The 12064-nt window shown below is 36.0% G+C and overlaps 1 protein-coding gene across 2 annotated transcripts; it reads right to left on the bottom strand.

Moving 5' to 3' along the window:
• Positions 1-1249: 1249 nt before the first annotated feature.
• LOC144973222 (small ribosomal subunit protein uS5) lies at positions 1250-11792 on the bottom strand. 2 transcript variants are annotated; one of them, XM_078915391.1, is made up of 6 exons: positions 11749-11792; positions 10553-10791; positions 5572-5682; positions 4247-4420; positions 3396-3555; positions 1250-1515 (listed from the first exon to the last, which is right to left on the bottom strand). In XM_078915391.1, the coding sequence occupies exons 2-6, from the start codon at positions 10787-10789 to the stop codon at positions 1349-1351; spliced, it is 849 nt and encodes a 282-aa protein (XP_078771517.1). In that variant the 5' UTR covers positions 10790-10791; positions 11749-11792; the 3' UTR covers positions 1250-1348. The 2 variants fall into 2 exon arrangements, with proteins under 2 accessions (XP_078771517.1, XP_078771518.1); XM_078915392.1 differs by having other exon boundaries at positions 11650-11751.
• Positions 11793-12064: the final 272 nt, after the last annotated feature.

Raw genomic sequence — 12064 nt, 5'->3', positions numbered from 1 at the left:
TGATTTACATTAGGAAAAACGTAAGGACTCTGGCCAGGGCCAGGACAAAGCAAGCAATCCCATTCCAAGACGACAGAAAGCAACTTTGAAAACAGAAAGAAGACATAGCAAGTGACCTCCTGTCCACCGCGAAGGACCCCTCCCAAACCAATGTGAAATTATATTATCGAGAGGGTCTTGATCCAAGCACAACAGAGATCAGAAGTAGATTCAAGACTGATAAATACCTAAAAGACTCACATCGACACTACTACAGGATCTCTGCCAAAAAAGACAATGCTCAAAATGGCAACAAAATAGCATTTAATTAAAATCCTATAAATATCACAATATACAATGCAACATGCGTTTGTCGAATCTGTTTCAACTATTACAGGAACATGGGTGTAAGACAAGAGACTTGAACGGTAGTATAGCCTACTGTACAAGTATGTGATCTCAATATTTGCACACCCTGTTCTTGTGGATTGATGATGTCACCTTATCACCTATACTCTTTTCACAGCAAAATAGTGAATATCATTCACTGCTGATTTTTTCATTCAAGCATAACACCTCCAGACCATATACATTTGTAATTACATATATCACGGCACAAAGGATGGCATGAGAGGATGCAAGGCAACTCCACCAGTGTGTTAAAATATTGTGATAAATATTCACAAACCGTGGGTCTGTTTCAGAAGATTCTTGTGACTAACTTTCCTTTCGTGATCATCGCCTTGTAATTTAATGTTTGTGTCATAGCCCGACACAACAGAACTTGCTCTACTCCCCTCCCTCTCTCGTGGGGATGGAAAGGTCAAGACTTTCTCAGTTTAGTTCGATGATGAACGCGCGTAGCACTAAATGTCTCATCCAGACACAAGCACAGGTCCCCGCTCAAATGTTTACAAATATGTAAAACAAAATATAATACAATTGCATAACAGAGAGATGATTTACAAAGAAAATAATATCTCCCAAAACAATAACTATACATTCAATTGTTCCCAGCCAAGAACAACCAGGGTCAGGACAAAACCAAATAACCCCATTTCAAGAAGACAGAAAGCAAATTGAAAAAGATACAGGGGGATAGAAGACAAGTACCTCCCTGCCCACTTTGGGAGGTCGAGAACCCCACCCAGTAGTTGCACATAAAGTGGACATATATAGACAAATAGAAATGACCCACTCCATTTCCCCAGCAAACAAATGCAACATTTTTTTTTAAAAGGGAGTATCAAATAAGAAAAAAAGAATCCAGTTTTCACGAAGACACCATTTATTAACCACTGTTAAGCAACAACATTTATAAAAAAGGTTCATGCAGCAAAATAGCTGCACTTCTCTTAAACTGAATCACTTAATAGGATTTTTGTTCCGGACGTTGAACATTGGAGCGTGGTGTGTGGTTTTTCATCAAGTAGTCTGTGAACTCTTGGTAAGGTGACTTCTGGAACTCAGTTTCCTTCCACATGTCGGGTGTCAGGAATGAGTAAGTCTTTGAGATGGCAGCATAAGTGGCCTTGGCTAAGAAAATAAAAAGAAATAAAAAAGGTAATTAATTTGATGAATTAATATGCAATATTTTTTTATTCTCCCTGTCATTCCATCTCAAATTAACAATACCATGAAAATTGCACGCAGACCAATATAGAATTTGGATCATCTGGTAAAACAAACATTGGATCTTATTCAGATTCGTAAACAGCAAGAAGATAAGGTATACAGTAGAACATGAAAGTAACGTACACGGAAATAGCGAGAACTCGGAAATAGCGAGTAAAATCTAAATCCCCGTTTTTTTCTCTTATTTGAGTCAATAAAATTAGCATGCAAGTAGCGAGTATGAAAAAGAGGTCAACTCGGAAATAACGAGCATTTCCTGCCCCAGCCTAGGACTTTGAACGAAGTAAAGCAAAACACCAGACAAGGGCGATTTAAATATTTTTAGCCTAGCTTCTTTTCTTATTTTTCGTTACGAGTAATACATAGTACCCTAGTCTATAGAGTACATAGTAGGCAAAACAAATTTGGGTGAGGGTTGGGTGTGTGTGTTTGTGTGCGTGTGGGGGCCAATTATTCACCCAATGTGGTGACACGCGACGCGCGAGGTAAGCACTGGCAGCCAACATGTCAACATGCCTCACCGCAGCATCGGTCAGCGAGTCGCATTCGATCAGCGAGAGAGGGGAGCGTGGAACCATCATTTCAGTAGATTGAGTGATGCGCTTGCTTACCTCATCAAACATGCCTAGTGCATACAAACACTCGCACACACACATACACGAAATCTTGATGGAAATGGAAGGGGCGGATCAACTTCAACCTGTGGCCATCATTACGTAGTTAACGAAGGCCGTGTTCAACCCCGCCCTCACTCCACTTTATCCACACACAGTCATTTGCACGCACGTGCGGCACACACGCACAAACACACACACACATTGTCTTTCCATATTTTTGTACGGCCGAGTGACCTTTCCTGGCAACTCGGGAATAGCGAGAACTCGGAAATAGCGAGTAATCAGGAGTGGACCCGTCGAACTCGCTATTTCCGAGTTCTACTGTATCGACAAAAGCAAATATTTCTCACATCCAAGATCCCTATTTTAAATTGTCAAAATTTCGGATTTGGCAAAGTTAGTGATACATTTTCCTCCCTATTAACTCTGATAATAAATACTATAGGCATCTGACAGAGAAAATATGCATAGCTGCCAACCTAGTATATCACTTGAAAGGAGATATGACCCCAAATTTCACAATAATATAAAGACGCCACTGACAAGATTAATTTCATTTGGTGCAATATAATTGACTCTTAGTTGTAGTGGTGATAGCTGTAGTACCAATAGCAGAGAAAAGAACCTCTAAATAAGAGGTAAATTCACAACTAATACATTGACAAGATGAATGCATCTAAAAATGATGTATATCAGACCTGCCTGCTTGAAAATTTTAAAATTCCTAATTTTTAGGATATCAAATTTGTAGTTGCTATACTGTACTTAACTTTAAAAATGATGTGGTGGTGGTAGAAATGTGAAGTAAATAACCCGCATAAAATGAGAATTTTCACCCCAAAAAATATTTTTTTTAAATTTCCGTGAGAATATAACAGTCTGAGGGAGTGCACGGGATTGCTGATAATTTCTGGTGACTCAGTCTTTGAGAGGGTTGGCAGCTATGAATATGCTCATGTGATATCTAACACAAGTTAAAATCAAGTGAAAATTGATAGCATATAGCAAAATGAACGTACATCATTAACTTTCAGGAAATGGGAAAATTCTCGGACAATGATGTAAAAAAAACAAAAAAAAAACAACCGAAAATGTCAAAATATGGTTGGGGAAAAATAAACATGCATGAGCAAAGAGAAAACAAAAAAAATTGTTAAAACTTACCAAAGTTTCCAAGAGTCGCGGTGCAACCACGGGCACATGTGTAGCAATCATCTACTCCAGCCATGTGGAGTAGTTTTTTAGGGACAGGAGCACTAACAATACCAGTTCCCCTAGGTGCAGGAATTAAACGTACAAGAACGCTTCCACACTTTCCATTTACCTGAAAATGACAATGGCATTAATGAAGACGATAAGAGAAAAAGGAGAACAAGAAGAAGAAAGATCTAACAGTATTATAAATCCATTCAAGATGAAACCAAAAACAAAATTCATTGAAATTTAAAGCTTGTGAATATGGTTGGGTGAAAAAGAGTGAAACTTGCACTTTGCTCAAGGAACTGTTATAAATATAAATGTTTGAAAACATAAAACAAATATAAAAAAAAGGATATAGTCAACAATCGAAGAAACATCTGGAAAATTAGGGAAATGTATCAATTTTTCTAGGTGCACTATATGGTAGAGAATAGTTTCAGTGACAGATGCAGCCTCACTATACTCCATTTTCTTAATTATTGCAGTTAACAAGGGTAAAATCACTTTAGAACATAAATTAAGTTTATGGTTTTTTTTATGTGATTAGGCATGCCTATCATCACTTCCAAACCTCATAAGCATTTTAAGGATAAAAATATCAGGGGGAAAAAAATATATTGAGCAAAAGAAAAGTTAAAATATATGGCAAAGCACTATGTGCCACCACACCAGTGGATCAAAAACCTGTACAATCATTGTCTGTAAAGAACATCACAAAGAGATGGTTTATCTCAGCCTTGTATAACAATTTAATTGAATTAGCATAAAAGAGGTAGGGCTTAGACAAATTAAACTCAATCAATAGAAATCCATACCTTGGCAGGTACAGTGTGAGGCTTTCCAATTTTATTTCCCCAGTATCCCCTTCTAACTGGTATGACAGAGATCTTGGCCAGGATAATAGCACCTCTGATGGCAGTGGCTACTTCTTTGGAGCATTTCACACCTAGACCAACGTGTCCATTGTGATCTCCTACAGCCACAAAAGCCTGTCAAAGAAAAAAAATCAATTTCAAATGATTTAATGCTGACAGTCCTTGCAGAACATCATTCTTTTTGCATTTCGAGTAAATCTGTCTTGGACAAAATTCAGTTAACTGTTAGAGTAATGTATTTGTCTTGCATCTTGCAGTTAATTCACTAAATCAGTATTTATGCAATTATAGGATATTCCATGATTTCCATTTTTTTTTTTTAAAATTAAAATACAATAACATAAAATACCGAAAACAGACTAATATTATTGATTTCTAATTCTTGAAAATCACAATATAGCTATCTATCATTGATTCACAAGAATCAATGCAGCCCAACTTACAGCATTACTCTCCAGGACACTTTCTTAAAATATTTAGGGTAACAAACATAACCAAAAAAAACATGGGAGAAGCTTAGCTCAGGAATACTCTACAATATCAATATTGCTATATTAATTATTAATTAATAGCATTTCCAGAATTTATGGAGACCTAAATTGTGTCCATAATTATCAAAAAAGAATTGTAACAATTGTTGCAAAGTGCCGTAAGATTAATATACTTCAGTTAAATTTGGTAATATCGCGTGCTGAGTAAAATAGCTTTTCCAGGTTTTACTTTAAAATATTGGTAAGGATTACAATTCTGACGACAAAAAATCTGAATTTGTTCAGCAAAAAACTCTGTATAAGTAGCAGGTCTGTATACACCCAAATAATTCCCTTCATTCATAAAAAAAACAATTTGATGACAATCTAAAACCATTAAATATGCCCGATGTTTTCAAATATCAAAAGCTAACTTATTAACTATTATATCCACATCATAAGAGATACTAATCAATTGGCACTTATTCAAATGTAAAAAAAATACCAATCAAAAGGGTTCCAGAAGATTGCGAGACATAAATCGTGTAATTTTTAATGTATTATTGTCTGAGACCTGCCATTCTAAAACCCTAAAGACTGAACCGTAACTACTAGCCCATTATAAGCTTATTGCTGGAATGCCTATTGGATGTTTCCATTCACCTAAGTACTACTTGCAAGCAGGCATAAGATGTGCATAAAGAGGAAACCTCACTCCAAAAGCCTAGCATTAATATGTGTGGAATTTTCATGCACGTTATACAGCAGCAGAAGTTCAGCAAATGTGGAACTTACCTTGAATCGAGTTCTCTGTCCAGCACGAGTTTGTTTCTGTACTGGCATGATTTTCAAAACGTCGTCTTTCAAAGTCCCGGGAGGAATGAAGAAGTCAATAATTTCACTCTCCTTTAAAAAGATTAAAATAATACAGGTATTTAATCATGTAAGAGGCATGAAATTGTTTTTATAATAAAAAGGTTACACAATACTTATCACTGGAGCACATACACTTCATACACTTGAGCACAGAAATCTCGAACAAGTCTGAACCAGGCCTATTTGTTCAAGATTTGTGTTTTCGAGTTTTCTGTGTTTTTACAAAGGATATGAGGAAGATTATGAGGGAGGTAAATGTGGGTGGTCCTGATAAAAGTTACATTATAATGATTACTCCCCTTAATCAAGAGTTCCCACTGGTGCCCAGTTTCAGGCTGATTCCTATAGTAAATTTTTGGGTGTTTTTAAGGTATAAAAACTTGAATAACTCTGCTTCAATATAACCTAGAGACAAAATTCAAAAGGTTTTATTAATGGGATGTTATACTGCATCATAGTAAACCAGATTTTATACTGTCATTTGAAAACTGAATTTTCATTTAAGTGCTTACAGTAACAGTAACCCTTGTGAAATGTATCAAAATAAAATAAGTTGACAGATTTTGATCCAGTTGAAAATGGTTGTTCACGGATATCATCAAGTGGGGGTCAAGTCCAAACACCATATATTTGGTTAAGTTTCTCCACAACTAAATTTTGTATTGACTGAACTTCTGGAAACTGTTTCAAATAAAAGCCAACGTCTTTATACCAACTGGTAAACATGCTTTGCGATTCCCCCTCAGTTCAGCATGCACACGCACACACACACATGAACAGCAGCAGTGGCAGTCAAATTGTGACCCAACTCGCCCATAGGACAGTTGTGACTGGAAATTGCCGTTCGCGTTTTGGGGGGTTCAATTAAAGATGCATAACTTTTGTTATAAAGAGGAATATCGCAGATATTTTGGTATGATTTTCGTCTTTCAATTTCCTTTTAAATGGTGCCAATTAAGGAAAATCCATTAAAAATTACAGAAGTTATATGAAGTTAAAATTTGGCAATTTTCAAATACATTTATTTTTTTATTTACCGAGTGTGTTTTAAAAATAAAAACGCTTGTTTTTAGAATAACATCTAAACTTTATTCATGCCAAATTTCAGGGCTCTATATCTATGCCCAGACACTTTTTAACTCTGCGCCGAAATGCCATGTTTACATTATCTTCTCATCATTGCTGTCCGACGATATCGATATTCATATCGATATTTTAAATTTAGTTCTGTATTATTTAAAATGTAGTCCATAATATTTTCAGTACTATTATTTACTTTTAATTTTATTCTGAATACATACTTTCCAACTTTTTTATGGGCATTTTGTGGTGGTGATTATACTGTTGTGTGGTGGTGGTGATGCTCTGGATAGCCAAATTAAAATTGTTGGAATGCCGAGTTTTTTTTTCTCAAGTTTCCCTATGGGAAAACTGAACATTGCATTACATAGGTAGTCGCATCGCCCGTGGCTGAGCCGCTGATCGAGCCCCGATATCGATGTTACGGCTCTGGAGTGAAAATTGTGTTAACCGGTGAACATAGTTTTACTTCCATTGCCGTGGAATCGCTTCCTGTGCACTAATTTCGTCACTTCCTGTCTCATTTTAAAGAGGAGAAGCCAGCGCATCAGGCGGCGTTTTCAGATTTTTAATCCGTTCATTCTTTGTTCAGATGCCAGCTGTTTGTAAATTTGGTAAGTTTTAACTTCATTTTAAATACATTTTTCATTATATTACCTATTTTTAATTAATGTTATATTATTCGCCAACCATTTTTCTCTATTTGTGTGAATTTTGGTGGTGATTGATGCTGGCAAAAGCGTCTTTTAGTGACTTTAAATACGATGCGTGTTCATGAAGTTGGCGACGGCCAACCAGGATTGCCTCTCGATGTATCCCCGAGTCTCCTGTGTACAGTGTAGTCTGTAAACTATCGACTGCTTTTGCTTTTGTGACTTGTATAAATAATTTCAAGCTGAATAATTGCTGTAAAAAGACTGAAAATAGTCCCATCCATAATTTTAGTTTTATTTTATGAATGAATGTTGAAACTGAAATGACTTTTTAACTGGGATGATACCGGACAACTAAAAATTATGTTCCACTGATATTATTTTTTATCTTTTATTTTGTTTGTTCTGCAGGTTAAGTGTGTTGGTTTAATTTAATGTGGTTAATTTCAATACAAATAATACAGAATAGCATAATAGAGTCAATTCAAGTGAAAGTATATTTCATTCATTACTTTACTCTTTACCACAACAAAAATTATTATATAACTTTTAATTTTGTTGATTTAATCATAATCGAAGTACTTTTTTTGTTTTCAGAGTCAGACGTTCATTATGACACCACATTTTCATGTTTCATTTCCTGCCTTGTATTTTTAAATATGAAATTGAAATAACAATATGAATTTGATTGTCTGCCACCTCCAACTCCCGTCGTCTGCCGCCTCGAACTCCAGTCGTCTGTCTTGTATTTTTAAATATGAGATTGAAATAACAACATGAATTTGATTGTCTGCCACCTCCAACTCCAGTCGTCTGCCTCCTCCAGCTCCAATAATCTGCCTTGTATTTTTAAATATGAAATTGAAATAACAACATGAATTTGATTGTCTGCCACCTCCAACTCCGGTCGCCCTGCCTGCCTCGAACTCCAGTCCGATCTGTCTTGTATTTTTAAATATGAGATTGAAATAACATGAATTTGATTGTCTGTCACCTCCAACTCCAGTCTGCCGTCTCGAACTCCAGTCGTCTGTCTTGTATTTCTAAATATGAGATTGAAATAACAACATGAATTTGATTGTCTGCCACCTCCAGCTCCTATAATCTGCTTTGTATTTTTGAATATATGAAATTGTAATAACAACATGAATTTGATTGTCTGCCACCTCCAACTCCCGTCATCTGCCTCCTCCAGCTCCAATAATCTGCCTTGTATTTTTAAATATGAAATTGAAATAACATGAATTTGATTGTCTGCCACCTCCAACTCCAGTCGTCTGCCGCCTCTAACTCCAGTTGTCTGTCTTGTATTTTTAAATATGAGATTGAAATAACAACATGAATTTGTCTGCCTCCTCCAGCTCCAATATTCTGCCTTGTATTTTTAAATATGAAATTGAAATAACAACATGAATTTGATTGTCTGCCACCTCGAACTCCAGTCGTCTGCCGCCTCGAACTCCAGTCGTCTGTCTTGTATTTTGAAATATGAGATTGAAATAACAACATGAATTTGATTGTCTGCCACCTCCAACTCCAGTCGTCTGCCGCCTCTAAATCCAGTCGTCTGTCTTGTATTTTTAAATATGAGATTGAAATAACAACATGAATTTGATTGTCTGCCACCTCCAACTCCCGTCGTCTGCCTCCTCCAGCTCCAATAATCTGCCTTGTATTTTTTAATATGAAATTGAAATAACAACATGAATTTGATCATCTGCCGCCTCCAGCTCCAATTATCTATCTTGTATTTTTAAATGTGAAATTGAAGTAACAACATGAATTTGATCGTCAGTCTCCCCCAACTACTTCTGTATCATTGCTTGGACTTCGATGTATTTATTCAGTATCATTACCTGGATATTGCCTGTGTCTACATTCCATGCAGCCAACAACCCATAGTGCCTAGATTTTGTTGTCTTCTGTCTTTTGCCACATCTCAGCCATCTCATGGATTTAAGCGAGTCAGTACGTGAGTACCCTTTAATTATCTGTTCTCTTAGTGATGTTGAATGCAAAGCAATTATCAAATTTTCTAAAGTTCATTTCAATTTTAATGTAGTTTAATAGTTAGTCATATGATACAGCTCTTCGAGATGTTCAGTTTGATATATGACATGCCTATGTTGCAGAAAGTTTGCAAAGTGTCGGTATTTATCGGCTTATTGTTTGTTATTATGTAATATGTTATGTAATATTCAATTTTGCATTTTCGGGTTAAGTTTTCTCTACCACTCTTATGTAGTTCTTGTTTTTAATTTTGCATTTTTATCACTGACCATGTTTGCATATATAAAGCGGCAAGCTTGTTTCTCCCGAGTACTGTTGGTGCCCAAATGTCTTGTCCAAGGATGCAAAAACATTGGGCAGTACATTTGCAAGTTGCATTTACTGACACTTGTTCAACTTTATTTCTAGCCCTGTTCATTGTTTTTTTGTTTTTTTTCTTCTCTCCGAATACCAGTCATCTTTCGTCTGTTGCTCATTTGCCAATGCCAAATATTAAGTGCCTTCCCCAAGGACACAACTTTAGTGTCTAAATTCATACATTTACGCTCCTTTCCTCTTGTTTTAACAATTTTTGTGTTCAAAATTAATCATAGCCATAGTATTGTAAGCATGCTCTGGAAGAAGACCACCCTCAAATCTGTTTTTAAAGTTATTATCCGTTCCTTGCGCCTTTTTTTTTCATTTTCTAGGGTTATGTAATTGCATGACGTTGCATAATATTGCATAATAATCATTTAATTTTTAAAAAAATTGCTTCGTCTTTCCTTTGCGATCATTTTGATATATGGTTTTATATGTATTCCAACCCAAATAACCGTGATTTTCCATTTCCCCCGCTTTTCGGTTGCTCTCTGGTCACAGTTTTAGTTTCTTTTTTCCTCTTAAATTATATTAAGTATTTTGGTCCACTTTTGCGGACTAATAATCCCGTAACTTTGGTTCTAATTGTCACATTGTCATAATTTTGGTACCATTGAAAAGTGTATTTCTTGCAGAATAGCATGAGACTATTTTGAAAACAATTGCTGCAATCTCAAATTTTCATGCAACTACCTACATTACACGAAATAATTCTCACCCCTCCCCCCTCCAAAGTAATGTTGCCATAATTTCACATAGATCAGTTGAGATCTCTTTTTAAAATTATTTTAACTTACTTTGACGGGCAGGGAAAACAGGTAGATTTCTTCCAAGGATTTGATCTTTCCATCTAAGACCAAACGACCAAGCTTGGTGACAGGTACCCATACTTTTTCATCCTTTGAACCACGTCCTCTTCCTCTTCCGCGTCCACGGCCACCTCTACCTCCACGTCCACGACCCCTGCCACGGTCCCCGAAGCCACCACGAAACCCACCTCTGGAATCACCGGCTGGTGCTGCAGCGTCCGCCATTGCTGAAAACAGGTGAAAGCAATAATGAAGTCAATTTGGGTTTGTCTATTTACATAGGCATAGGGACATTTACCACATGTAAGACTAATTTGGGAGAGATCAGGTACCCTACCTACTGCGCTATTCAGTATCATACTGATACTGATAGCGCCAGCACTGGCCATTATATTATAAATATATTTTACTTAAAAATAGATGTCTGATTCCAGCCTATAGACAGGTGCCGATTAGCCATTGGTTAAAATTTAAATAACACAAATTTCACATAGGCCTAATTAACTGTTGCATTACAGACAACTGCATGCATGCACTTCTTATCAATAATTTATTTTTTTTAAAGTTTGAATTATTAGGATAGAAATTAATAGAAATATCCCAGGCCCAAGTCTGAAAGTAATTTAATTCTGTAAATCAGGCCAGGCTTAGGCTTAGGTCCGAATATCAGAAAATTCGCTCGCCAGTCGAGGAAGGCTCTAAACCCCTTATTTTATCGAATTATAAAAATAAATAGACTATCAAGCCCAAGCCATGTTTTTGTTTTTTGTTTTTCTTTTGTTTTGTTTTTTTTTATTTAATGATTAGTGATTAGCCTACAACTACAACTACAAGTAGTGATTAGATTCAAAGTGCATACTCTCCTTTTTCTCGATTTAGCACGGCAGTCACATTTGTTCATTTGTTAGCAGCACACAGAAGTGGCAATATTAATATATGCTTTTATTTCATTTGGACATTTATGCAAGACATTGAGATTGATGATAGGGTTGGTTTCTAGGCAGGAGTGGCTCTCTCGAAAGAGTCAAGTTTCACGTTAATTTATAATTCAATCGAAAAATATGGATGTAAAGTGTAAAACTAACCTTAACTTGTTCATAAATAAAAATTTGACAATTATTTGTAAGCTAAATATTTATGATGTTGCGGATTGAAATAGATAAAATCATTCATGCTTTACTTACGTGATAGTTACTGCAATCAAAGAGACTGAAATGAATTTCCGGTTCAGGGTTGCCAGATTATTTTTCAACAAAATGCCAGGGGAAGACTCAAAAAATGCCAAAACACTCCAAAAAATGCCAAAGTCTGTTGACTCCCACCCCCACTAAGAAAACTACTCACTTTTGATAGACAATTTACTATCATATCCTGGTGGCTTGCGTGTTTTCTTTTCTTTTTCTTTTTTTTTTTTAATTATACTAAATTTCCTGTTGGGGTAATTTTTTACCTACTGACTACTAAGTGAAGTGCTAAACCACTACACCACGGTTGGATTTT

This window comes from Berghia stephanieae, chromosome 5 (assembly GCF_034508935.2).
Source record: "Berghia stephanieae isolate SIO BIC M18660-M18661 chromosome 5, UCSD_Bste_1.3, whole genome shotgun sequence".
Classification (NCBI taxonomy): domain Eukaryota; kingdom Metazoa; phylum Mollusca; class Gastropoda; order Nudibranchia; family Aeolidiidae; genus Berghia; species Berghia stephanieae.
The sequence above is the reverse complement of the archived record's forward strand: the minus strand, read 5'-3'. Positions and strand labels throughout refer to the sequence as shown.